This window comes from Sclerotinia sclerotiorum, genomic scaffold (genome assembly GCF_000146945.2).
Source record: "Sclerotinia sclerotiorum 1980 UF-70 scaffold_2 genomic scaffold, whole genome shotgun sequence".
Lineage (NCBI taxonomy): Eukaryota > Fungi > Ascomycota > Leotiomycetes > Helotiales > Sclerotiniaceae > Sclerotinia > Sclerotinia sclerotiorum.
This window is the reverse complement of record NW_001820834.1, coordinates 1,376,833-1,404,201: the sequence shown is the minus strand read 5'-3', so window position 1 is coordinate 1,404,201 and position 27,369 is coordinate 1,376,833. Positions and strand designations below refer to the sequence as shown.

General features: G+C 41.0%; 10 protein-coding genes across 10 annotated transcripts; 8 read left to right on the top strand and 2 right to left on the bottom strand.

The window, feature by feature from the left end:
* Positions 1-547: 547 nt before the first annotated feature.
* Positions 548-2,781, bottom strand: SS1G_01621 (hypothetical protein; the record flags this gene model as incomplete). Its single annotated transcript, XM_001597377.1, has 5 exons — positions 548-586; positions 621-642; positions 703-1,370; positions 1,427-1,683; positions 1,731-2,781. The coding sequence occupies 5 exons, from the start codon at positions 2,779-2,781 to the stop codon at positions 548-550; spliced, it is 2,037 nt and encodes a 678-aa protein (XP_001597427.1).
* Positions 2,782-3,193: 412 nt separating this feature from the next.
* Positions 3,194-4,222, top strand: SS1G_01620 (hypothetical protein; the record flags this gene model as incomplete). Its single annotated transcript, XM_001597376.1, has 3 exons — positions 3,194-3,299; positions 3,552-3,743; positions 3,927-4,222. 3 exons carry the CDS (start codon positions 3,194-3,196, stop codon positions 4,220-4,222), a joined length of 594 nt encoding a protein of 197 aa, XP_001597426.1.
* Positions 4,223-4,568: 346 nt separating this feature from the next.
* On the top strand, positions 4,569-4,946 carry SS1G_01619 (predicted protein; the record flags this gene model as incomplete). Its single annotated transcript, XM_001597375.1, has 2 exons — positions 4,569-4,601; positions 4,866-4,946. The coding sequence occupies 2 exons, from the start codon at positions 4,569-4,571 to the stop codon at positions 4,944-4,946; spliced, it is 114 nt and encodes a 37-aa protein (XP_001597425.1).
* A 149-nt stretch (positions 4,947-5,095) lies between these two features.
* On the top strand, positions 5,096-5,672 carry SS1G_01618 (hypothetical protein; the record flags this gene model as incomplete). Its single annotated transcript, XM_001597374.1, has 4 exons — positions 5,096-5,104; positions 5,184-5,197; positions 5,269-5,294; positions 5,356-5,672. The coding sequence occupies 4 exons, from the start codon at positions 5,096-5,098 to the stop codon at positions 5,670-5,672; spliced, it is 366 nt and encodes a 121-aa protein (XP_001597424.1).
* Positions 5,673-6,593: 921 nt separating this feature from the next.
* Positions 6,594-8,012, top strand: SS1G_01617 (hypothetical protein; the record flags this gene model as incomplete). The annotated part of the gene is made up of 1 exon (XM_001597373.1): positions 6,594-8,012. One exon carries the CDS (start codon positions 6,594-6,596, stop codon positions 8,010-8,012), a length of 1,419 nt encoding a protein of 472 aa, XP_001597423.1.
* Positions 8,013-11,317: 3,305 nt separating this feature from the next.
* Positions 11,318-12,638, top strand: SS1G_01616 (hypothetical protein; the record flags this gene model as incomplete). The annotated part of the gene is made up of 2 exons (XM_001597372.1): positions 11,318-11,371; positions 11,478-12,638. The coding sequence occupies 2 exons, from the start codon at positions 11,318-11,320 to the stop codon at positions 12,636-12,638; spliced, it is 1,215 nt and encodes a 404-aa protein (XP_001597422.1).
* Positions 12,639-13,932: 1,294 nt separating this feature from the next.
* SS1G_01615 (hypothetical protein) lies at positions 13,933-15,893 on the top strand (the record flags this gene model as incomplete). Its single annotated transcript, XM_001597371.1, has 3 exons — positions 13,933-14,024; positions 15,130-15,163; positions 15,606-15,893. The coding sequence occupies 3 exons, from the start codon at positions 13,933-13,935 to the stop codon at positions 15,891-15,893; spliced, it is 414 nt and encodes a 137-aa protein (XP_001597421.1).
* Positions 15,894-20,536: 4,643 nt separating this feature from the next.
* Positions 20,537-21,594, top strand: SS1G_01614 (opsin-1; the record flags this gene model as incomplete). Its single annotated transcript, XM_001597370.1, has 3 exons — positions 20,537-20,716; positions 20,772-20,837; positions 20,899-21,594. The coding sequence occupies 3 exons, from the start codon at positions 20,537-20,539 to the stop codon at positions 21,592-21,594; spliced, it is 942 nt and encodes a 313-aa protein (XP_001597420.1).
* A 1,064-nt stretch (positions 21,595-22,658) lies between these two features.
* Positions 22,659-26,042, bottom strand: SS1G_01613 (hypothetical protein; the record flags this gene model as incomplete). Its single annotated transcript, XM_001597369.1, has 1 exon — positions 22,659-26,042. The coding sequence occupies one exon, from the start codon at positions 26,040-26,042 to the stop codon at positions 22,659-22,661; it is 3,384 nt and encodes a 1,127-aa protein (XP_001597419.1).
* Positions 26,043-26,344: 302 nt separating this feature from the next.
* On the top strand, positions 26,345-26,603 carry SS1G_01612 (predicted protein; the record flags this gene model as incomplete). The annotated part of the gene is made up of 2 exons (XM_001597368.1): positions 26,345-26,349; positions 26,480-26,603. 2 exons carry the CDS (start codon positions 26,345-26,347, stop codon positions 26,601-26,603), a joined length of 129 nt encoding a protein of 42 aa, XP_001597418.1.
* Between the last annotated feature and the right edge of the window lie 766 nt (positions 26,604-27,369).

Here is a 27,369-nt window from a genome sequence, read left to right as displayed (position 1 = left end):
AAGAAGAAACTGTGTTGATGTTGCATGTTTTTCCGAACATTAGTACACGCTTGAAATGGAAGAAGCAAAGCAAATATAGTTGTGGGAATTGATATTTATTTATTCTCATCAACAAGCTTCTACCAGTAAAGCCAGGCGACTGCGAATTTCTAGGTACAGACAATTGAAGTTCCTAAGTGCCTTTCCTTGCCCCTTGATATCGTCATCGAAGCTTCTAAATATGCCAATCTATTGATGGATATTACTTTCTATCATCTATGATGTGGGGGCGTTCCTGAATAGTGGGTCAAGATCGAAGTGCTAGAACCAGACACCACCACTAACGGCTTGGCTCACACATTATGACGTCTGCTATTTTAGTCTCCCAACTACTCATCACGTGTTCATCTCTTAGGTCATCCAATAATTTGTGGCATATAGTGCCGCATACCTTGAGCTAGGGGCACGTCGCTACCATTCGTGTTTGGATATTCAACTCATGGCGAAGTTTAATATATATCTTGTACGCTGCTTCTCTATTCAGACCTCTAGCTAGGACTTGACCCGCTCACTTAGGAGGTCCCATAAGTTCCCAGGCCTGAAGCAACTATTTTTTGACTAGTTTTTAGATCAAAACCCACAACATTTGTAAGGTAATCAAGCCTGATAGTCGATTAGTGTTGGTAAACGATAATGCAGTCACAGACTGTGAAATATGCTTACCTGGCTTCAGCACCAAGCTGTTCTTTTAACCTTTGGAAGTTTTGCAAACATTCCTCCCATTTTACGGCACGCTTCTGGGGCGAAATAGTCTTGACAACCATGTTGAATAGTCCAGTCACTGGTCTATGATCAGACACACGTACCTCGTGTCGACGGTAATCGAGCTGCTCCACCCGATTGTGTCCACGGTAAAGTAAGCGATCACACCAAGCTGGTGCTCTTTTCTTCTCACTTGTATCATAATTGTCCGTTCCTACGTCGTATTTGTAGGTCGGCGCGAAAGTAATAGGTAGTTCGTGAAAAGCACGCAATCTAAACCAAGGGTTTTTGCGTTTGGAGGCAAGCAGTTGGTCTCGCTCAAGAAGTTTTCCCAGGTTATTGGCCTTGACCGCATTAACCACGGTATCTCTGCCCATAGTATCGATACGGTAATTCAAGTCACCGTTTAAGATGCAAATCTCGTGATCGAGGATCATCGTTCCATCACCACCTCCTACGAAACTATCTATGCGAACACCGTGATCACGTTCTGCAGGCAGAACCTGGCTTTCAAGGATCATACTTATATCTGTGTTCCGATCTTTCGTTTGGGTCTGCCCAGCGGCAAGATGGCAGTTGATGAAGCACATTGACGTATCATCCAAGACAAATCGAAGAATCAATGCACCCTAATGTACGTTAGGAAACTCATGTTACCAGCAGAAATTTTGCAACAACCGCTTACCTTGTTCCCGTGAAGCCCACCCATTCCCCTCTTGACTTCAGCGGCATTGATGTTTTTGATTCGGGGCAGAAGAGGCGATCTAACAAATACACACGTGAAAAGACCGACTAGATTTGCTGTGTGAAGCAAGTGATATATCTCGCCCTGAACATAATCATCTAAGCATCGGATGAGGAAGTCTCGCCAATTTCGATATTGGTGGCTCATATGTTCATGATCGGAGTCTTTCTCCTTCTTCTTGGATTTGAAGAAGCTTTCTACCAAATGGTTAAAAATAAGTCGTAGAGTTCGGCAGGGTACTTACTGGCAGTCGTCTTTTTATCTTCCAAATCAACCAATTCTTGGAATCCAAAGACCAATATATCTGGCCGGTCGCTGTCTTGCAGAAGCTGAGGCAAGAACCTTGAATCCTGATCGGATTGTTGAAGATGGTACGGCGTAGATGCACCGGCGTTCCACGTCATAACCAAAGTCTTGACTGGGGTGAGCTTGCAAAAATCTGCTTCTTGTGATTGCATCTGTTGCTCCATCCAATCATCCTGGAGCATGCCATCCCATGCTCGTATCATATTGTCCTGGCCTAAGGAGATAACATGTTCCCGGTCAAGCATCCAAAAGCTGCTGCGGTCGACGAATAGGCCAATGAGTGGATCATGGTGAGCACGCCAATCTTTTTTCACAACCCATGGAGTATGAGTAGTGTCGTATACATATACCATACCGGTGCTAAAGCCAGCCCAAAGATAACTGCCTACACCTACAAGAGATGTGATTTTATAGACACTGATATTGATTATTCCCAAGCATGCATAATCATGCCGAGAATATATGCTTACTTTTCCATCAACATGGCCGAAGTATATGCGGTCAGGCTGAGAATTTATGACCGCCCCCGATGTTATCTCGCCCGCATCTGGTTGATGAATGGGACGTTGTAACACTTGAAACTGTGAACTTCCATCCAGTGTTGGGATAAAAATCCGGATATCTTTGCCTGCTGCATGCCACAATTCGCCGTCAACAACCAGCGAGAATGTATGCCCTTTCGGAAGTCTAAAGCTCTGGGATGGATTGGTCAGATTTGGTTCGCCAGTATCGTCTGGAGCCCATAAATGCAATGTTCCACCATCATCAAGTGTCCACAATTCCTTCGAATGTCGGTAAATCTTTATTATCTCACGCCGAGTATGGGCGTTTGACTTGCTTGTAACAATGCTTCCACTTGAGATGTCAACCTCAATGAGGTCTCCAATATTGTTCCCTAACCACAGCCTTGAGCCCTCATTTTGCACTTCTGCAGCTGGCTTGAAAGCTACGGAAACAAACTTTATTCCTTCGGGATGGGGTAGGGTCATTAATGATCCACCATCTAACAAACTCCAAACCCTGGTTATGTGACCAGTTGTACACACATACTCTCCGCACACATCTAGAATGCGAGTATCGTACTTTGTCGGAATTTCGTACGTCCCTTTAGCGAAGTATGGGGGCCTACGGTTCGAGTGAGAGGTGTCAGGATATTCACCTGCCTTGAAAGACAGGCCTTCCCTAGTTACTGGAGTAGAAGGGACATCCATCGAAGGGCGAGGGTCAGTTCTAGTTGAAACAGAAACTATTGGAGTCCTAAACTCGGCTGGCGTCCTGTCGCTTGTCCTATCAACCGTCATGGATCTTCCATGAGATCTTGGTGGGGTTTGCAATTGTCCCGTAGGGTTCGAGAGAACCCTTTTTTGGGGAGTCGCTGAATTTAGTCCAGTGTCAGTCAGCATGGCATTAGTCACTGGCGGTCTTGATCTGTCAACAGGAGGCCGAGGAGGTGGCGGTGGCATAGGCCGATTGCTGGAAATTTCTGGTGTCACATGGGCTCTGTTAGGTAACGCAGGTCTTCGGTCACCCCCTGTAAACTGTGGGGAAATCAGACTACGCCCTAGACCATTTGCCTCCTGATCTCTCTGTCTACTTGAGATCCCATGGTGTCTAGGTGGAGGCTCGAAGGATCTTGATGAAGGAGTGTATGAAACTGGCCGTGGCCTATTCCGCGGCATGGAAGGCGCTACCGGATATTCGTTTTCAAGGCTTCCTCCGCTACTTGGAGGGCTACTAAACGGGGACGTCTTTTCTATAGGTATTTGGACAGAGATAGGAGCCAAGTTCACACTTTCTGCACTTGAACTGAAGCCTACTGGTTTACTCGATATCTTAGGTTTGTCGGCGCGATTAATCGGTGGAGGCCCTACTCTAAAAGAGGAGTTCCTTCTCACTTCGCCCGATCGTCTAGGGGGAGGTGGCGAGGGTGGGAGCGAAGACGGATATGAGGGTGAGTTTTTAGTATCCGACAAAGGTGTATTGGATCGACTAGGAATTTTGAAATGCCCTTGGGAAGAAGTATTGGACGAGGCTGAGAAAGGTGCATCTGTAGATAAATATGCCGGGATGTTCGCCAATGAGACATTTGAACTTTGTATCTTTTGAGGTGACTGGGGCGGTTGAACAGTAACAGCGGGAGGAGCAGTTGATGTTGGCCTTGAAGAAATAATACGAGTGGGCGACGGGGATAACTTTCGACCGCCATTGGTACGCGGAGGCCGCAGTGTAACATCACTTACTTCTGCATCACGACCTCTCGCAGCTTGGACTGACTCCGCCAAATGCAATACTGCCTCCGGTCGACTTGGTAAGGTTGGCGCTGCTCTGGCAACATCTCCAGAATTTGCAATATTCCTGAAACCTTTTGGAGAGACTCCTCTGATTGCACTGTTATTGGTCGGTTGGGCATTTGCCATTTGTTCGAAATGACACCGCAGAGATGAGACCGGTTTCTATATAGTTCAGGTGTTAGCAGGCTTTCATGACACTAGAAATTATGTTCCTACTATGGACGAGCCATCTAGACTCTCTTGCTCTGGCTCCTCCATGATGTCTGCCTTGCAAACTGCAAACTAGAAACAATACTGTCGCATGCGACTGAATGTGAGAACTCTATCCCCTTTTTCATAAGAGGGCCCTCTAATATCAGAGGATCAATGTTAAGCTCGTCGTCATTGGAAATGGCTCGTATAGCCTATAAATGATAGCCTCGCAAGCCAGCCGGTTTTGTTGTGTGCGAGAGTCTAGGGGTTTCTCTAATTTCGTTATCATAAACATGAAAAAGAAAGATACTGTAGTAAAATGGGACGTAAGAAAGTGAATGGACGTTTAAGAGAGTGTTGGGTTGGATTCTTCGGGAGAAGTTAAATGTGATAGAGAGGGGTCAAATTATATTTGTTGTTGGTCTAGTGCTCACGATCATTCTGTGAATGATACAGAGTTCAGATGTTCAAATGTTTACTTTCACTGTACATCCCTCATTGTGGCTTCGCGGCATTAATTACAGGGGTCGGCCTGGATTGTTTGAGTTGTTTTTAGGAATCCGCCAGATTGATAAAGGTTCATTAACTAGGTATTAAATGGAGGTGCGCAATTATCTGATATTGAAGGCGACAAGGCTAGCATTTCTCAGAACATAATCGTACCATTATGATGATGACTTAATAGAAAGTTTTTTGGTATGATCTTGTAATAAATAAAGCAATCCAAATTATTTTAACCCACCCTCGTTTCCTTTAATACAGCATTTTCAATATTCTCTCTTTTGGTGAAAGCACAATAAAATCCAAGTACACCTCCAATATGAACACTGTAAGTGACTTAATTGCTGCTGCAGTTAGCAAGCAATGGGTAATGATCGTTCTAAACGGAGATAGCTAACATAATCTAGATAAAATCATTCTGGTACTGCCACAACTTTTACTTCTGGATCTTCATCTACTCATAATAAATCACGACTAACATGATGTATTCAGGGTTGGTTGGGGCTCACTATGTGTCGGTATGCTTTGAAAGGTCGACAAAGTCATCTTTGACAATCGGGTACTAACAAAGGATTACAGCCGGCGGGACAGCATACTATTTCGCAAAGCAGTCGATTAACGCAGATAGAGCTGCGCGATTTGAGGCAGATCAGAAACGCAAGAGGCAGCAAGCAGCCCTAGAATACTCTAGCAGTACAGGTGGTTACGCGGGGTCAGGAAGCAATGGTGGACCAGCGAAATCAGACAGTGCCGGTTCCCCAAGCCACGAAGTTTCGACAACTGAGCCTGCGCCGATAAGGCATGCACCAGAGAGCGAGGGACAGCGTGTAAGAGAGAAGAGCAAATATGAGCCGACGGAACCATTTAGGTCGAGAAAGGGCGATCGATTCAGTTAAAATGAGCGACACTTTTATCATCAAATAAGGCGATGATTATTAAGGCAAATTGATTTGGTATTGGCGTGCTGGTTGCTCCTGTATAAATATATATATGTGGATGGATGGATGGATATGTTAGAGAAATTCCACAGAACTCAACTCCTACCGAATTCGCAGATTATGTGAATCTTTAAACACACTGTTGCTTTACTTTTCTTGCTTTGCTTTGCTGTCATTTATCTAATACTTACACGATCCTTCTTCTCGTCGAATTATGAGCAAACACGAATCTTGATGAAATATATGCACAATAATTTTATTAGAAAGAATGCATCATTGATGTTGGATTTGTGAAGGTGAGATCTTATAAGGCATCCTTTCATTAGCACGCTCTAGCGAATCTGGACCTTTAATCGCGAAATCCTTGAGCTTCATTTGATCTCAATTAACCATCCCACTTCAAAAAAAGGTCGAAGCCAATGCCGTTTATAATCCCGTCTTAGAACAACTATTCTCTTTAAATTCTATCAACCTTGTGGCAAATGTCAAAGTTCACAAATATATCTTGACTCTTCTTTCAACAACCTCTCGACAATGGCATCGCATCAGCTTGCCATAGCGAAAGCCTCGTTTTCTGCAAGTCTCCTTCGACGCGATCCAACGCCAGTATCAAGAGAAGCTATAGCAGACTTTCATAGCTATTTGAACAACGTCATACTGCAATGCTCGTCAATAAATGTCCAGGTTTGATCATACACTCTAATGGATATAACTATGCGATAACTAAATCGTGCTCGAGGATAGAAATGCAAGCAATGGATATTGGAGCACATTGTACAATCTACAGCAAGATTTACAGCACTGGGAAAATATTTAATCGTATTTGCGACATCATTCACAAAATCTTCAAACGGCGAACCTTCGATCAAGCGCAAGCGCATGCATATACTGTACCTTCTCAATGACATCCTTTACCATTGCAAATACCGAGCCAACGATGCATCTGTTTGTGGCAAGATTCAACCTGTATTGGTTAATCTCCTCGGAAGCACAGCATCGTTTAAAGATTGTCCGAAGCACCAGCAAAAGATCCAAGATTTACTTGATTTATGGGAAGAAAAAGGATATTATTCCAACGAATACATCGGAAAGCTGCGTGAAGCTGCAAAAATCGCTTCAGAGGTCGGACAATTCACAGAAGAATTGATTGGGTCTACGGAAAACGGAGAGCAAGGACTTGGACCGAAGTTAAGCAAGACCGCACCATTTGTTATGCCAGCAATGCATGGAGAGGCATCGATGCCCTGGTTCGACTTGCCCGCTGGAAATTTGATGCCACATATCGTTCCAAACTCAACCAGACCGATAAATCCAGACATGGTCAAGCCATTACAGTTTGTTGCCGGACCCGCGGATGAAGAACTTGTCATCGCCGTGAAGGCTCTTCTAGATGATGTTCAAACTATTTTTGGTGCAGATCCTAGTCAAGATGAAAGAAATGTGTGTGATGTGGACGAACTCGGTCAGCCAATTATCCTGGACGAGATTACCGGCGAAATAATCGATGGAGAGGGTTACTATGGGTGGTCAAGAGTATTTTGCGAGAAGATGAAGAGACGGCGCAAGGGACTCGAACCTATTAGTGAGCGCGGCCAACACAGTCAAAGTAGAAGCTTGAGTCCTCAGAGAAAACGGCGCCATAGTGAATCAGAGGGGTCCGAGGAAAGCTCGAGGAGTCGCCGGCGACGACGCTCATACAGCTCTTCGCGTTCGCCATCCCCTGATTACGAAAGACATGCCAAGCACAATGAATACTCTAGATCAAATTCAAGGGGCAGGAGACAAGATTACGGTAAAGCGGACGACAATGGAAAAGATCATGGCGAAGATGATTCTCCCAGTCGACCTACAGGAAACGCAGAACTACAAATGCCTGAGACTTACAATGCGGCCGTACCTATTCAACAGAGCGGTTTCCCTTCAAATCAAACATATACGAATCCACCACCAATGCCGTATCAGCCGTACCAGCAAGGCTTCGTTCAAGCGTTCCCTCCAAATCTTGCTCAATATCAAGGTTCAATGCCGTGGCCACCGCCTCCTCCTCCAGGACATCCACCGTTCCCAAACATGCCTTTCAACCCTGTTAATCCGCAATGGCCTCCACCACCTCCTCCATCACCCAACGTTCCTTCAAATTTTCAACAAACTGCGGGAGGCTATCCTCCTGGGCCCACAGGTTGGCAACCGCCGGTACAGGGGGGTCAAGGGAGAGGCTACCACAGAGGATGGAATAATTCCTATGGAGGGCAAGGCAGGGGTGGCAGAGGAAATTTCAGGGGAAGAGGTTGGTCATGAAGTTAACATACAGGCAATCAGCGGTTTTTCTGTTGAGAGTTCGGGATAGCAAGAATGTGGCTACATGAGTTCCCCCACGCGTCGTCATAAAAAAGCGGAGTATCTTGCCACAAAAATTAATAGCACTTAAGATTATACGAAAAAAAAAAAGGAATATTGGTTGTATTTCCTCCTTGTGCAACCGCGTCTAACCGGTGCAAAGGCAATTTTTTACGGCCCAATCTCCAAATTGTAGGAGTAGAATGCGAGAACTGACATGATAAACACCTTAATGCGACTTAATCATGTTATCCAACGTTTGATATGTTACATACTGACAGCTGACGGATGAGAAACCTGTCTGAACAAGCCTCAAGATAATGTAGACGGCGGCGATAACCACCATTTTAGGGCGTTCGGTTTCACTCCCGGGCTAAATTTCAGGAGGACAAATTGAATCAATAATGCCTAGACCTACAAGTCCGTTTGCCCTATCTATCAGCGGGGCGGCAATTGCGGTGAAACTTCACTGTCAGAAGTTCAAGTCATGATTTTCACCAGGATTAATCGACAATATCAAGACCAAATGATATGGGAACGACGTGTTGCAGTCAGGATCTTGGAATCTCAGCAATCGTTCGGACTCGAAATTTTCAATTATGATGTGTGGCAATCGAGATTCATTTCATGGTTTGACAGTAAGCATATATTTTGAGTCGTACAATCCTCATTCCACCAATGTATTATCCGAGTCTATGCTGTGAGTGATATATATGGATGGTGGTGATATTGTCCAGAAGAAGGAAATATACATACTCAAATTTGATAATGAATGTCGTGATACCATGACTAGAAAGGATGTTTGGTCGTATCCTGTTACCTCTGCTCAAATAATGTGACAATTTAATTTATGTAGCGATTTGTGCTCTCTATACTCATGTACTTTCTTTCCCATCCTGTAGCCCACTATGATACTTTGAGATGGGCTTGCAGCGTATCCGTACATCATCTATTAATACTACCCATGGTGTACTCCGTACATAGCTGCGAAACATAATCCAACGGGTTTGAATGTCATCATTCTGCGTATTATGGTGGTGGTGTTCGCATGAATTTTCATGATCATATTTCTGTGGAAGGGGTGTTAGGTATCTAGGGAGGGAGGTAGGTATCTTTGTCCTGGGATCTTTTCGTTTCTCTTGTGATCTCTTACTCACTCTATGGTAGAGAGTCAAGTATCACGAGCCCAAGGTTCCTCATGATATTTTTGATGAAAAAGGAGAGGAGTTTATCTAGATCGGGGATTAGTTCCATCAGGATAAGAACTTTCTTCCTAAGCTAAAGAAAGAAGAAAGCACGGGGTTTCGAATGAACTAGGTCGCTTCTAGCAGTAAAAAGTCAGTAACAACTTTTTGTCTCATCTAATCTAACCTTCTTAACCTAATCGCCCATTTAATCTCTAATCTTTAATTTCACTCAACCTCAATTCAACCAATCATCCCACTTTAGTGGTACAATCCGTGAATGGTTAGAGAATTCTTCGTCTCCACCACATGAAGATGCTATACCATCCATACCAGAATGCTTCACTAATAAAGCCTTTCTGTATTACCTTCACTCTTTCTTATCAACAGCCCAAGGGAAAAGAAAAAGAAAGAGACTATTGATTACCTAGGTATGGATGGTCCCGCTCGTCGGCTCTTTACAATTTTGGTCCATTTGATCGTGTCCACGAAGATTGAAACAATGAGTCTTAAAGTTATCTGATGACTCGATGAGAACAAAGAGAATTGAATTTTTGAATTTACTTTCCTCACTTTACCATTTTACTTGTCAATTCATCTATCCCTATTTCTAGCTCTATCTCTATCTCCATCTCTCCCTCTATCTCTATATTAATTCTTCATTCCCATCATTCCCATCTGAGCTGGCAATCGCTGCAGGAAAGCCAATATAACTTATTTTACAAGGCACGAGTAACCTTGACAAGCCATCTTGCATATCCCGTCGCAATTCCAATCCTCGGAACACAGTCACCAAAAAAAAAAAAGAAAAAGAAAAGGAACGACGTTGTACATTGTAGAACCCACACTTCAGTACCTTACCCATATATCCCTAGGTGGTATACAATCCGTCCACACATCACCTAACACATCCAGACCTCATACTACAATTCAGAGAAATTCTCCGCTCGGAAAAGCACCTCATAAGTCCCCGCCCCTCTTGTATGCAAGCAAGATTGGAAACTTTCTTTCGCTTCCAACCACATCCATCCATCCATCCATCCATCCATCCATCCCATACACCCTATCCACGTCTTTTCACTGAACGACCCTTTTCATTTGCGTCGGTTCAGTGCAGGGCCCTGCAGCAAGAACGTGTAGAGAACCACTTCAACGAAATTTCATCGCTCAAAGGTACCCCCACTTCATCCATTTGTTGCGTCGTTTGTGGCTTATGCAAGAGATAGAACTTTCAGTTAAGACCTTCCACTACTACCTAAGAGTTCCTGAATAACTATTGCCTTTTTGCGAGGAGGATAAAACTTCCACCAAGTCGCAAAGCGAGAAATTCAAGTTATTTTGGCCAACGATCGGCTGAATTGACTCAAGATTTCTGCTTTTGTCTTAAGACGCGTGGGATTTCAACTTCATGCGTTTGTGGACGGATCATCTGAGTCGTTGAAACTTCTCAATTGGTCTCGAGATTACCCTGCTTTTGATGTTCAGGGAAAGCTCCTCCTTTGTTTATCTTGTTTCTCTTCTTCGAGGGACTCTCATTCAAATCCGAACATTAAATACGCCAACCCAATTGACTTGTCATTGTCAACTCGACTTCTCTCAATTGGAGATAGGTTTCTTACAGAACTCCCAAACTTCCAAGTCTTCTTATCCCGCTTTGGTTCTCTTACTTCGGGTAACTGCAAGGTACTATATCCCAAGAGGGTCACCTTGCATATATCCCTGGCACTGTGCCGTTGGCAGGAAAGCCAAAAACTGGGGAAACGAGGAGCATTATGAATGCTCAAATATCATTTATTGTGAGTAGATTTTAATTCAATTGACTGTTCAAGAGTCAAGAGAGAATGTGAATGAGGATGTTGTTGTCGGGTTGTCACTTGCATAAGGTCTGGAAGATAGATACATCTGGATGGTGTCTTGATCCAAAAGCTATAATGTAGTCTACTCTGGACCATTCATCGCCCAGTTTCCATCACAGTCTTTTAGGGGAGAGTGATTGTCATTTTTCCTTTCAAACATGTCAATAAGTCTCTTCGGAGATCAAATTCCGAGATCAACTTCAGACAACAACAACAAGGCTCCCAGATGACTACTTGTCTTGTTCTCAATCCCTTCACAATCCTTCACGCCCCCTTCACAGTTACTTCTCTCAATCAAATTAGTCATCATGGATTTGTTCAAAATCTATAACAATGACACTCGAGATTACCTACATACATTTCAAACAATTACTAATCGATCTCAGGACGGCGAGTTCAGCCTGATTCACATACCATTGCCTCTATACTCTTTACTACTGCAGCCAATCTTGAGAGTACTGTTACCATACAAAGAAGCAGGCTCATCAGATGAGAATGAAGATGAGGAAAATAGTCTTATATTCGACCAAGAGCATGGTTTCCTCAATATCAGTGTAACTCCAATTGAATGCTCAGTTGTCTGTCACAAATCTTGGGCTGAGACTGTCTTTCAACCAATTATCAATACACTTGCCAGAGATGAGAACAACAAAGTTCAAATATCAACTGATAGCTACATTGTTTTCTCTGTTGATAGTACTGGCACTGATGCAGGTCAAAGAGTCATGGATCTCACTTCACCTCTCGCGATGGCTGGCGTCCCTATCTTCTTCATCACCACTTACTACACTGATTTCATCCTCGTCCCATCCAAAGATCGTCATACCGTGGGCCAAACTCTTATATCCCGCGGCTTTGAATTCTCTGAAGAAGATTCCGCCTACGTTGTTCCAACCCCCTCACATTCCCGCGGCCCTAGTTCTAACTCCAATTGCAATCCTCCTTCCACTCCACCTCCATCCAATATTGCCGAACTCCAAGCCCGCACTTTCAAACATCTCAAACGTCGCAATGTGAAGCCTTTCGTACAGCCAGGCTTACGATTGGTTCAATGTTCGGGTCGAGACCGTATGATTGAAGAACGAGCAATTTCCAACGGTAACGGCAACGGTGCGCATACTTCCTCTCCCCTCGATACAATGAACACTCGTCTCTACATGTCAATCGTTTCGGCACTTATCCACCAACCTACTTTCCTCTCACTCACCATCTCTCTCGAAGAAGGCTCTTCTCTCCTCCTTGACAAAGCTCTTCTTCCTCTATTTGGTTCCTCGATCCAAGGTGATACCGATGGAGATCTAGTACCAATTTTTCTTGATCTAGTTGATCTACCATTGGAGAGTACAGGAATTGTTTGTGGCGTAGCAGGAAAATTAGTGGATGAGATGAGGTCAAATGATAAACCCGAGGAAGAAGGTGGTAATGCTTTTGGACAGGAATTGTCGTATTTGAGTACAGCGAGAGCTGGAGCAGTCGTGTTGAGTGGAGAAGGAAGTGAAAGGGCATTGGAGATGTTGGGTGGATTATTGGATCAGGAAGGAGAATGAGAAGTTTTGAATATTGAAGGGGTTTCTCATGACTAGATTTAGTGGGGATATATGGGAGGACAATGGATAGTTGGATGGAAGGCGGAAACAAAAGTCGAAAATCGAGAAGTGAATAAGTGCATTCGGTGGATAGCGAGTCTTTTACAAGGGTGGGCAGCTTATTTACCTATTGGTATCGCATGCATACATAAAAGGAGTTTTGTTTTATTTCTTGGATTATCTATCAAATGGATTGGAATGGGAGTGGGGAATGGACGTATGGATATCAAAAGCAAAACTGGGATGGGGTGGGATTTTATTTTAACATTGGGTTTCTTTGGGTGGATGCTATTGTGGAAATTTGGGGAGGTTTATTGAAAAGTCTATATATATACAAAGTATAGTATAATATAGTATAGTATAGCATAGCATAGTAGGTAGGTGTCACGATTCACCATTAGGATTAGTGTCCTGGGATAAAAAGGAATCACGTGATAAGGAGCCCTAGGAGCCCTCAAAGCTCCTAGAGCTCCAGGAGGCTCCCTTTATCGTTCATTATATAGTCAGAATAGTTTCATAGTTTAGGAGCTTCGTGCTCAACTTAGTTATCAATTAGTTTACCTACATTCTACTCGATCTAGTAACGACTTCACTTCCAAGTGAATACCAGTGATAAAGCCTTAACCCATTAACTACCAACCAGACGAAACCTTAGGCAGCCGCTGCCTCCAGTACAGTATCGTTACAACTTCCTTTTTGGACCACCTTTTTTTTGGACTATCTTTTAACACCAAAAATTATAATTTTTTACCTATCAATAGTTTTACATTTATTCGATGAAACTCAATAAAATTTGAATTAGAGATTTATTATATAATTATAACTCAATTCTGAAAATTTTGGATTTTTTGAAATTAAATTTATGTTACGATGGTAACAGCTGACTTGTTTTCGTAAGCTTGGGCCATATGTAAATCTGTTACGATTCGCTCAATTTAATATGAGATTTCGGTCACCCTAAAAACTCATATACACGCACCATCAGAGCATATGAACAGGTATGCTGGATCACCTTGGATCATCAGTGATCCTGAGTGATCCAAGAATTACGAGGATCTATATATTCAGTATGAATTCCTTCCTGTAGAGCCTCGTGCTCAAGACCAATCATTTAGTATACTCTACTATTAGTTACGAATTGTATAACGTGGTTTATCAGTAACCGGAACATATCAGTAACCGGAACACTTTTACCTCAATTACCACCTCTCAACTTTAACACGCGTTAAATCCATATTCAACCTTTCAAATCAATATGCAAGAGTCGCAAATTAATCTAGCCATTCAAGCTATTGCTTCATCCAAAAAACTAAGTGTGCGAAGAGCTGCTAAAATCTATAATATACCGTATATTACCCTTACCTACAGAATAGCCGGTCGAACGCCGAAAGCTGGATCTCGATCAATACATTGTAAAATGACGGAATTAGAGGAGAAATCGCTTTTTCAATATATAATTGATATAGATGAGAGAGGGTTTAGTTCTCGAATAAATGATGTGGAAGATATAGCGAATTATATACTCGAAACGTGGGGTGCGAAGAAGGTTGGAAAGCTCTGGGCTCATTGCTTTGTGAAATGATATACAGAATTAAAAATGTGTTTTAATTGCGTTTATAATTTTCAAAGAGCTCTTTGCAAAGATTCAGAGTTTATTGAAAAATGGTTTCGATTAGTATCGAATATGCAGGCCAAATATAGTATTCTAGACTGCGATTTCTACAACTTCGATGAGACAGGCTTTATAATGGGACAAATATCACTATATATAGTAGTTACTAAAGCTGATCGATATGGAAAAAGCAAAGCTATACAATCAGATAATCGGGAATGGGCTACAGCGATTATTTGTGTTAATAAAGAAGATCATAATATACCTCCGTTTTTGATAGTTGTTGGGTTTCTTGAGACTAGAAAGAGCATCAGATTGAATTGACTTATTCTCTAGCTAAGCAGTTAAGCTGCGAGCATATATTCAAAAAAATGAAGGAATAGGTTGGGTATTCGGCCTTCGGAATTAAAGTGCTTTGAAATCAAAATATTGAAAGCAAACAAACAGTATACCAAAAAGGAAAGAATGAATTAAAAGTTGAGTTTTGTTTGCTCCTTATATGCATATGTACTATATATGCATATGCTGCCAAGATCCCAGGAGGTCAACAATAGTAAAAGGCGAATACTACCTTTCAAATTGGTATACCGAAGGCGATTTACCATACGATTGGCTTATTAAACCTACTACCAATAGATGGACAGATAATGAGACAGGTCTTGAATGGATTAAGCACTTCAACAAACATACTGAAAGTAGGAAAGTGGGTAGATATCAAATACTAGTGCTTGATGGGCATAAAAGTTATAAATCACCAGCATTTCAGGAATACTGCAAGGAACACAACATTATTGTGTGAACGAAGTGAATGACTTCAATTCAATTACTACTGTAATAAAGAACTAAGCGAACGCGAAAGAGACTAGCTCTTTTAGTAAGTCTATATAAGACTTACTACTTTCAATATGTAGCTAGCTCTTTAGACAGAATACAATTAGACATACAGGACCTACGTAATCCGTGGGTGCTACGTCTTCCGTATCCTTCTCGTACCAACAATTATATTACTTAGTTTGCTACCTCATTCTTTGTATTTAATTCAACCACTTGATATCAGTTGTTTTGGTCCTTTAAAGCGTTTATATAATCGACAAATCGAGAACTTTATCAAGGCGTATATTATTTATATTACCAAAACCAAGTTCTTTCAAACCTTCAAAGCTATATATATCGAAGCAATATCTATATCAAATAGTAAAGCTGGGTTCCGCGGAGTTGGGCTAATCCCATTTAATCCGGAAATTGTATTTTCAAAGCTAGATATTCGAATAAGAACTCCATCAAATAGATCAATATCAGCCGATCTTGATATATAGCAATCTCAAACACCTCACAATCCAACTGAAGTTCTTTCTCAATCCACTTTAGTGAAAAGTCGTATTGCTCGGCATCAAGGGAGCTTACCTACTCCAATATTTGAAACAATTGCAGCTTTAGCTAAAGATATAGAGCTTTTAGTTTATGCGAATACATTTTTAACTACTGAGGTTCATAATCTCCGCAAAGCAAATGAAGCACTTAGTAAACGCCGGAGAGCTAGAAAAGTTTTAATACGAAAAGAAGGAGCATTTTCAATAGAAGATGGGCATGGTATATTAGAATAAGAGAATGTAGAAGATCAGATACGATGCGACGAATATATAAATAATGGTTCTTCAGCAAGGAGGCAAGCTACTATACGATGATGTAGCAAATGCGGTAGTACTTTACATAATGCACGAACTTGTCAGTTCGATCCAGCATTAGTTGATCTTTAGATTGTATATAATTCAATCCTAATTTATAGTGTTGTTGTAATTTTATTTTAATGGAATGTGGGTAATTGAGGTAAAAGTGTTCCGGTTACTGATATGTTCCGGTTACTGATAAACCACGTGATCTAGACGGCAAACCTCGTAACATCCTGTATAAATCGAAAATCGAAATTTCAATCTTTAAAATCTTGATCAATAAAATCGCAAAAAATCTAAAATTTTCAGAATTTGTTTATATTTATACGAAAATATTATAATTAAATTTTCAATTGATTTCATTTATTAATTGTTGAATTATTAATAATTGAAAATGATGTTACGAGGTTTGCCGTCTAGATCACGTGGAAGTGCCCTAGGCTCTCGAGGTGGTTTATAACTAGGCGTCAAGCAGGGACTTAAGTAATGACAATGATGCAATTCGTAACTAATAGTAGAGTATACTAAATGATTGATCTTGATCTTGAGCACGAAGCTCTATACAAAGGGAGTCCATCTTGATTATATAGACCTTCGTATTCCAACATTGGAGCGATGGAGCTGGGGAGCGAGATTCGAATCTCGCTCCTTCGCTCCCTCGCTCCCTCACAAGACTATCCATGTGATCCTATAACACGTGATAATAGTTTATCATGTTACAACGTAACAAATGATAATTTTTGGTATAAAAGAATAATTCAAAAAAAGTATAATTCAAAAGTAGAGGATTAGACTTAGTCTTTAGATGGGAAGATTGTAATGGTTTTATTTAAATATTGTTTATCATTAGACTCAATTTTTTCTTTCTTTCATCTAATTAGCACATCTATCTGTTCATCCATCCATCCATCAAATTTCTGTTTGACTCATCTTGACTAACTAACCCTAACCCTAGCCACTTAATGATCTCTATACACAATGCGGTGCATCTAATCAATATCGATATCTATCTCATCCCTTTTCCTTTTCCTTTTCCTTTTCTTTTTTATTCATCTCTTCCCACTTCTTCCCTTCTAAGATTACTTCCCAAGAATTCCTCTCTTCAACTCCTTAATAATAATAATAAAAATACTCCCTCTTTATTAACTCAACCGCTCCTTTCCTCTCCTTTAAATCCTCTTTTAACAAATCTTCTCTTCTTCTCTTCAATACACTATCCTAATATATAATCTCTAATCAAATCCCCCCTACCTAAGTTACCTAATAAAACCTCAAATCTCGCTTAGACTATCTTTTTTGTTTTTATTAATATCCCACCCCTATACATACATATATACATATACACCCACCTCAAACCCCTAGAAAAATCTTTTAATTACACATTCTACAATTATAAAGATAATCAGATTTGAATAAAGTTTAAGAAGTTTATAAATCTCCACCTCACTTTACAAGTAATTCGATCCTCGAGGTCTGGATAGTTGTGAATCAAGAATCTGGTGTTTTAATAATGGGGAAATAGTTGTTTGGAGATGATAATATTGTCTAGTATTAAGCTTCAACTGAGGATATTTATCCTTGGTGTTTGTTAGTTTAAGATCTTGTATCTATCTTGGAGTTATTTAGGTGTTTATTATGGTCAAGGAGGTATTCAAGATATTTTGCTTTGTATACTAATATAATTCATCGTCTTTTGATATTATAAAAACTTTCAAATAATCGAATTAGTTGACCTACTTCGTTGTTTTGAAGCCCTTAATTAGTTGATATAATAATTTCCTAGCCATTTAATGCTCATTAATTAAAATTGAAAGCGAATGTAGATTAATATATCGAATTAGATAGTGATATCAAGATATTAACTTTTGAGAGAGACAAGAATTCCAATGTTAATTATATTCTCGATATTATTTAAGGGGTTTGAATATTGTAGAACTAAATAAGATCTTTGGAATATTGTAAGAAAGATAAAAGTATGAAATGATAGGTTGAGGGAGTGAATAGTTAGTGAGAGATGATTATAATATATATTATTATAACTTCTAGATTAGTTTTTTGTTCTATATTAAAGTTGAATATTTATATGTATTATGTATGGTCTAAGTTAATATATAGATATGCAGGAAATGTTTGTGGAAATAGGTTTTTGTGCGTTGTACTGATATGGTATATATTATGATCACTTTTAATACATTATGATTATGAAGTACGATATATGTATGGAGTAGAAGGACGAGGAATACTGAGTAGATAAGTGTAGGTGGTACAGCTGGGTAAAGTCACGAAGAAACAGAAGTATCTGTTGGTATCACTTTGGGTGATACTATTCATATAGTACTGGGAATTGTGGGTTTATTTGCTATTCATTCTTTTTAATGAAACTATGAGAAGAGGGTCCTGTTTATATGAAAGGTAACCACCTAGAGTTCACTCGTAGTACGGCTCTATATGAGGCTAATCACATGATCGTACTTACAGTACATATCGAAATAAATGAATCTTTGACAAGGTTGTGAAGATCCATAAGTTCTATTGAATCCTATGAACTCCTCCCCGAGATTGGACTGCTAGCTACAAATATAAACATAAACATAAACCCAAATATTTCAGATAGAAAATCAGCACCTGATAAATCGATGCAAAAGACACAATTTCAGCTCACCTCACACAATGCATTTAATCACGCCACTCCTCCCTCGCCCAGCCAAAACCCCCACAAAAGAAGCTGTACATTGTTGAACTATGGCTGGCGGATGTAATCAAAGAAGAAATGATGTTCGACTTGCAAGACATATGTTTCTGATACTCCGGTAGACTAATTTGTATTTAATGAATACAAAGACGAATATGTATTAAATGGGATTGATAGATAGGAAGTGTTCAGAAGGAAGAAATTGATTTCGAGATTATGCTTTGAATTGCAATGGGGAACCCTTAATGTAGCGCTGTATGCCCGCTTGCATTCGTTGTTATTTTGAGGTTCCGTGCCAAGGGATCGGAGTTACTACTCCGGCTGCGTGCGTATATATATTTAGTCCCTAGATACCTAGGTAGTGACACTAGAAGATTTAATAGAAAAAACTTGCTAGAAAGGAAGAAAAGATGAAAGAACTTGAGCTTGATCAGGTGATATAAGCCCCAAAAAGGTGAAGCTGACGAAGTGATGAGCTAATAAGCTGATTGATGAGTGATAAGCAACTCCACACATTTCCTGTTTTAAAATTTGATCGATCTTTCATGGGTTTCTTCGATTTGCCATGATGATAAAAGTGGGGAGGAAAGTACGTCGTAAGAGGACTCTGGGGAAGGGAAGGATGAGCTGGATGTGATGAGCTAATCCTTGTATTACTTTGTGCTTTGTACTTTGTACTCTGTACTTTGTCTATTTGGTCTTGGACAAATGTAGAATTTATTGCATGATGCATGACATAAAGGGACCTGTGTAGGCAGGTAGGCTTTTCATAAAGTTTGTGCTATTAATTGGGAAGGGGAAAGGGAAGATGCAAAATCTATCTACTCGTATATTTTTCATCTCATAGTCATCATTTCGAATAATTGTGAAATTGATATCCTTAATTAGGTAATAATATACATCTACAACAACAACACAACAAATAACTTTCATCATTCATCTACCTAATAATCTAATAGCCAACCTCCAACAATCCCATTCCGAGTTTAACTTCACTTCACACCTAAACAAATGTCTCAGCCCCAAGAAGCTTTGACCTCAACACTAAACTCCATTAGATCATCAACCAATCAATAACAAAGACATCCCCTCATTTTTCATATTTCGATGACATCAGCATCAAATCATCCTTGTTGATTCCTACATCAGGAAAAGAAGCTCCTCAGAGATTTGTAGCAGCGAGCAGATCGAATCTTAGTATCTTTTATATCATTTTCATTATGAATGAGGAGCTGCAATGCAAGAGAAAGCAAAGGAAGTAAAAGTGGCAAAAGAGGCAAAAAGAAGACGTGAGCAATTCTGTTTTCAATCAAGGTTTTCTTCATATGAGTGGCTGAGATGGAAGTGTTTGAATACGGGCTTGGTCTATGAGGTATGAAGTACTGCACATTCTATTTGATACCGCTCCAAATTACCTAGGTGATGTGCATATGCTGGTTGCTGCTTTTGAGGTAAACTACTAGGCGCTCGATTCTTGTTTGGAGCCTTTTTCCTCTTTTTCCTTGAATTTCGTAACATGATTTGATGCGGAAACGTGAGTCTGGATCGTACCTTCCCGCTTATGCCTCCAAGGGCCAGCTTCTCATCGGTAGCAAGTAATAATAAACATCTTCAAATATCCCAATTCAGGTTTAACAATCAAATTGGCCTCTTAGGTCATCCTTTGTGGTGTGTGCGTGACCTACCTACTGGAATTGATTTCTTACTTACTCCTCTCTCTCTTCTCCTTCCTTCTTTCTATTTTCCCATCTTCTCCTCTTTTCCTCTTCATCTTTCATCATCAAATCAATTTCGATTCTTCGACTTCATTACATACATTTGCTTTCTTCAATTTAATTCCCATTCATCTACGAGATTCAAAATCATCCATCAACTTTCAATCAATATGATTGATCCTATGCAAGCTTTCGATATGGAGCCTTTGAGAGGAAAAACCTCTTCTCTCTTCGTCCCAACAAGCACGCCCAGTCCATCAGCCACTCCATCTGTTGCCCCAATTCCAAGTGTTGTTCCTAATGCTCCGACATATGAGACCATAGGTCATACAGGACAGACGACATTATGGGTAAGCGATCTCAATTGTTGATACATTTGCTACTTGCTAATTCGGTGATATCTAGGTCGTCTTTGTGATCATGTTTCTCTCAACTCTTATCTTTACCTATTTGGCTTGGAGACAACCAGTTGTAAGTGTTTGACAAATCGCCTCTTTGTCAATTCATCCAGGTGCTAACATTCGTCCCATAGCAAAAACGTCTCTTCCATGTTATTACCGCATTCATCACTCTCTTCGCCACTCTCTCATACTATGCAATGGCAATTGGTGATGGAAACGCACTTACACATATCGTTCATCGGGAATCGCACAACCATACCCCAGATACTTTCGAACATATCTATCGACAAGTTTTTTGGGCTCGTTACGTTGATTGGAGTTTGACCACACCCCTTCTCCTTCTCGACCTTGCATTCCTTGCCGGTCTCAATGGTGCCAATATTCTTGTTGCCATCGTTGCCGATCTTGTCATGGTTTTGACTGGTCTCTTTGCGGCTTACCACAATGACGGAGCTGCCAAGTGGGGTTGGTATGCTATGGGATGCGTTGCTTTCTTGGCCATCATTTATCAGCTTGTCATCCCTGGTCGCCGTGCTGTCTCAAGCAGGGATGCTAAGACCTCGAAGCTTTTCACTGCCATTGCAGCTTACACTTTGATCATCTGGACTCTTTACCCAATTGTCTGGGGTATTGGTGATGGATCTCGTACTTGGTCGGTTGATGCTGAGATCATTGCTTATGCTGTCCTTGATGTCTTGGCCAAGCCTGTATTTGGTCTTTGGCTCTTGTTTGCTCATGATAGTGCCGCTACATCTGTTGATGGATGGTGGAGTCATGGTTTGTCCAGCGAAGGTTCCATCCGCATTGATGATGACGAGGGTGCTTAAGTGTAGTGACGTATATTTACCTGCACGATACTAATCACGAATGATGCGGTAATGATGTGTCGGAAGGAATAAAACAAATTGTTACAATTGATGGGAGAGGATGGGAGGATGTTATCGTGTCATGAAAGAAATGAGTTATGAGATGGCAGGAATAGGAGCTCGTACTGGCTTATTCGTTTACAATTCAAGGGGCATTCGGCACTGGGGCATTTGTTATTTGAGCATGGAAAACTTCTTGTAGTATTAACTGCAGTATGGAGATAATAATGAATCAAGCTAGTTTGTAAATTTTTTGATCTCTAGAGTGTTTATCGTGTTGATGAGGTGATGTAATGGTATATTCTCCATTTGTATCTTTAGGCATCTGTGTAGCAGCAAAATAGCAGCAAAAGATCTAGACCTAAGACCCGGGCTGAGAGCTCGATAAGGAAAGGTGAGGTGATGCTAGTTGAGATATGTAGGTATTTAGTAAATATATGATTTTGATTACAAAAAGAAGATGAATAATTAAAGAGTTTACATAAATTACCCACCTAGTACTCTAATGAATAAATCAATAATAATATAGAATATAAAATTTAGAATTATTTTTATATTTAAGATTTTGTTGAAATTAAGGTCATTATGGGCCTAGAATTGAGGTCATATGACCATTATGGTGCACGGACCATAATTGGGAATATCTTCAATTCTACCATTACTGTAACTTAGATCCTTAGTTTAACCTACATCTAATAATACTACTACTTCCAAACAACTCAGTTTCAACAGATTTGAATATAATATTGAATAATTAATTTGCTTTTTCCCAATCTCTCTCTCGCTATATATATAAATATAACAATTTTAAAATCTTATGTAATATATATCTATATGTATATACATCTATATATATAACCCAATCATCCCGCCTCATAAATATAAATACCTAAAGAGAAATAGAAAATAGAGAAAAGAGAAAGAGGGGAAAAACCCCCCCCCTCGTTAAAATATACGCCCCGCTAAAACAAAAGTAATCTTACATCTATCCATTCCATCCATCTAAAATCTAAACCTCCATCTACTCAAGCCAATCCCAACCACTTAAGCGCCTTCCTACTATTCCCCTTCGCCCTCGCCTTTACCTCTCCTTTCGCACTTCCACTCCCACCTCCACCATAAGCACCAAATCTCGCCTGAAGAAACGTGCTCCTCCTCTTCGCACCCATGGGCGAATAACATCCCATTACCATGCGATCGTACGCGTCATCTTCGCTATCTACTTCGATTTCGAGGTCGACTTCGGAGGTGTCCACGCTGATTTCATCTGAGTGGGTGCGGTCGAGGTGGGGGACTGAGGTGGAGCTTGTGGTGCTGTGGGCGTAGGTGTATATTGCTTCTTGTTGTTGTTCTTGGATGTGGGTTTGGGTTTGGGTTTGAGGTGGTGGGAAAATTTGATCGTGGGGACGTATGGCGTCGCGGGATATAGAATGTCGTTCGATGGCGATGGGAATATGACGAATGGTGGAGCCGCCTGCACTATACGAAGATGAGCGAGGAGGAGTAGCAGGCGCTGGGGATATTGAACGACTGGTTGCTCGGCTACTAGCTGGAAAATAAGATGGGCGGGTGGATAGATGTGTAGGTAAGCGTAGGATTTCGGCGTCTAATAAATCGCTATCGTATAAGGAGGAAGTTATGGATGAATTTTGTTCGGTAATAAATTGTGACATGTCTGTGTCGGAATCTGCACGCAAGAGCTCTTCCGTGGTGGTCGATGCATCCTTCATGATAATTGTTTGGCTTGGTATTGGGAGAGGCCGGAGGAAGACCTGTTCGATACTATACCAGGAGAATCTTTCGACCATATTTTTGCGGATTAAGGTTAAGAAATTTTGTATTTCGGAGCCTGAAGCGGTAGATGGTAAGTGGTAGTCGGCTTTGATGAACAGGGAGAAGGATGATGAAGATCTTTTGAGTATCGTTTCTGGGTCGGCATCTCTCAATGCATCAAGCGAGGATTTAAGAGGGTATCGCTGAGGATATTCCGTACGCTTAAGAAGATCGGTAGCGACAGCGGCGTCAAATGAATGATGCGAAGAATGAAATTTAGGAAGCGGAGGTTTAGCAAATGAAGGAGGATCTGAAGAAAGGGTATCTAAAACTCCGGCAACTTTCACAAGATCTGAACCTAGAAGGCTCCGAAGAGCAATGACTGTCGCAATTTGGTCAAATGGGAAGCTGAGGATTAGAAATCGAACCATGGAATTGGTAGCAAGGTATGTTTCGAGATGTGGAACAATTAGGTCGGCGAGTAATCTTGGGTCGGCCATGGGATCCAAATCTTTGCGAGCAACTAGAGGTTGAGACATGAAAGTTTGCATAGCACTTGCGATTAGGAATCTAATTGTTGTTAATAAACTAGAGCAATCAGAAAAATTGAAGTCCAAATACCTAAGATCAAGTCGACCGCTTCGACTCTCACCACTTTTCTTGATGCCAATGTTTTCGACTTGCCTAAGAAGCTGACTGGAGAAAACATCACTTATTCCCTTTTCACATCCAACTGCTATGATTTGATCCACATCAGGTCCTTCGCAAGATGTTGAACTACCGTTGCTGAACATATCTTTCCAAAATGGACCCGACTCAAACATTACCGAATTTTGGTATTGGTTGAGCGCCTTGGCCTCTTCTGGAAAATGAAAATTCAAAAAAGAGCGGAATTCATTTTGGATATCAATTGACTTATTGCTGTATGCACCTGGAAATTCGCAGAACTTATAGGCCGTGCCTTTGTTAATAGAGAAAGTAGTTGATGCGGATGTTGATAGGGGCCTATTAAATGCCTTCTGTCGCTCTATCTCTTCCTGAACCGGCGACTGGCTGAAATAAGAATCAGCTTCGATGCTTTTTGGGCAATCAGAGTGGGTCTTAAGTCTCCATTGATTTACAGATTGTCCTGAATTCAAGGATTCAGTTGCCATAGGTGCTGTGGTAGGAGGGGTTGGCAGTGGCCTCGGTAGAAGTGGTGAAGAGATTGGAAAATTACCACTCCTATACTCTGATATTGATCGACTAATTTCTATTGGTGAATTATCCGTGAAATGAATGATTAAATCCTCAGCGATATCAAATACCGGCTTAGTTAAATCGAGATCCTCTTCCTCAAGTTCAGTACCACAGCCCTTGAATGCATGAGACACACCCTTTGAGTTTGATCGTATCGAATCTCTAAAATTCGGAGTGTTTGGAGTCAAAGACCTCCTAATGGTCGTTTTAGACGCCTTGACAAATGCTGCTTTTGGCAATTGCTCAAAAGTCGAATCTTTCATAAAACTCCTTCTGGGTATATTGAATGAACTCCTCAGATCGCTTGTTGAGGCAGCATGTTTGAAATAGAGCGAGGTTTTCGGATCATCTTGAAGTAACAGATCTCCGATAGACTTGGTCCAGCTTGGCGTTGTCGGTGTTGGTAAAGCAGATTGCATATCCACAACACATGCCTCACCATAAACAACGTTAGGTGAAGAAAATAAGTTGTCATCATCTTGCGAAATGTATTCAAAGTAATCTTCATCTTCGTCAATGTCCGTAGTTGGTTGTGTTGAATATCTGCTTCTCGGTACAGAAAAAGATGGCTTTGAGCTTGATGATGGTCGGGGTCCGAATGTACCGCTGTATTGGCTCAGCCGACAACGCGTTCCATTGATTTGACTTGTCCTTGGTTCAGAAGGTATTGAAACGACTGTTGTCACGATATCGCTTCCATGCTGAGATTCCCGCATCGATCGTCTTGATGTGATTGTCCGAGATTCTCCAGGAATATGTATAATTTGAGGACCACTATCAGCCATGCTTCGCCTCAGATTTCGAGCTCCAGATGTACCATTTCCTTCCATGTCGATCTCACATTCCGGCAGGTCTTTTCCACTCAATGTCGCTGCGCTCTTTGTACTTCTTAAATCCAACTTCTTTGGTAGCTTTGCGCGAGGTCTAGCTGTTACCTTTGCCGGCTCTGGAATAGGTGTAGATTTCGAGGAAGGGGATGAAGACTTGGTACCTCCAAAAAGGCCTGCTACTCCATCCTTGACAATATCATGGAAGATTGTCGCGGCTTCTGCGAAATTTCCATATGTGAGCCTTTGAGATATTTTAGCAACGCATATTGCTCGCGCACTAACACTACCGCCATTCAAAAATGCCAATTTCGATTGAGATGATCGTAAAAATGACCTCGCTACTTCGTTTCGTCGCGTGAGCGCAATATGAACATCGCGAACGAATGCTCGAGCCTCAAATGGTTCTCTTTTGTGGTCTTCACTTAAATAATGATCGAGCGGTGCAAGAATAAGAATCATATGCGAATGTGGAAGGAGTCGTAGTTGAGTTGTGATAGTGTTTATGTTCCCCTCTAATGCAACCAGCTTTCCACCACCATGAGCTTTGTCCGCAACTATCGGCGTCATTTTGAGAATCGAGTTATATTCTAAAACTTGGAATTGGTTTCCTTCTTGGCTAATGTCTGCCAAATATTCGTTCATGAAAGTCTGAAGTGCAAAACAGCGCCGGGCATAAGAAACAAGAATTGTGTATGGTATTTACAAATCGCAATGAAAAATGGCAGTCTAATAGCTGAACAGGTAAGAAATGATAGGAAAATGCTTGAAATGAAATTGGAGGTCTTGAGCCCAAGCCTCTCTTACCACTGCCGCTATCTGAGGATTGATAGTACGCCACTTGCAGGAAGTGTAGGGGACCTGCTTCTAAAATGGCGTAAGTGAGGTGGGTGATACCGAGGAAAATAGATTTTGAATCCATTTTGGTACGATCTTCGCCAGGATGTAAATTAAGGTTTATCATTTGGAGGGAACATTGACCAATCAACATATTTTCACACACACAGTTCACCACCTGGTGCACTAAGAAGAAATGGAGAGCAACACCAAACTAAAACCTACCTACCCAGCTGGGACGTACCGCATCGGTGGAACGACAAAACTAAGAAGCACGAGAAGTTTGGTTGCTAATGTTTATAGTGTAGAAATATACTGTGCTTCATAGTTGACTGATGTTAGCTAAGGAGTGAGCTTTAAACTTTTGAGTTTATTGAAGAATCTCATTAGAACACGCAGCCGAAGTTCATAGCATACCTATCCATGTACATAGCTACCCAGGTAGAGGTAGCTAGGGGAGGGCAAAGCTGCGGACTAACACTAATCGAAATATTTTCGGTCGTGCGCAAATGTCTAAAGTTGTGATGCTACAATGATCAGAGACACTAATATGGCCTCGAGCTCTTTTTAGGTTAACACGGGGAAGGGTTCTCCCTAGTAGGTCTAGAATTGACTGACCGAATGGGAACGATCTAATCTTAGCTCATTCTATTGATTTGTTTGACGCTCTGGCACAGAAAAGGATGCAAGGATTGTGAATCCGAAGTAAACTCCATCAATACACATGTTTTAGCCCTTTTTTGTAGCTCGCAATACAGGGGAGTGCATTTTGAGGCTATACTTCGTATAATGCTAAGTATTAGTCGTAGTTCTATAGGTATTAAAAACTTAATAAACAGAGTTAACGTCTTAAATTTAATAAATCGGAACATATCATAACAAAATTTGTAGGAAGAATCTTGCATCTACTCCTTCACAGTCCATCTCTCTCTCTCTCTTTGGAGTAATTGTTTCGTCTCATGAAGCTATCGACAGGAGGATGCCTGTCAAACCGCCCGGAATCAACTTTTTCAGCCGTAGGCTTGAAAACACGGAACATCCTGCCTCCAGCTTATAACTT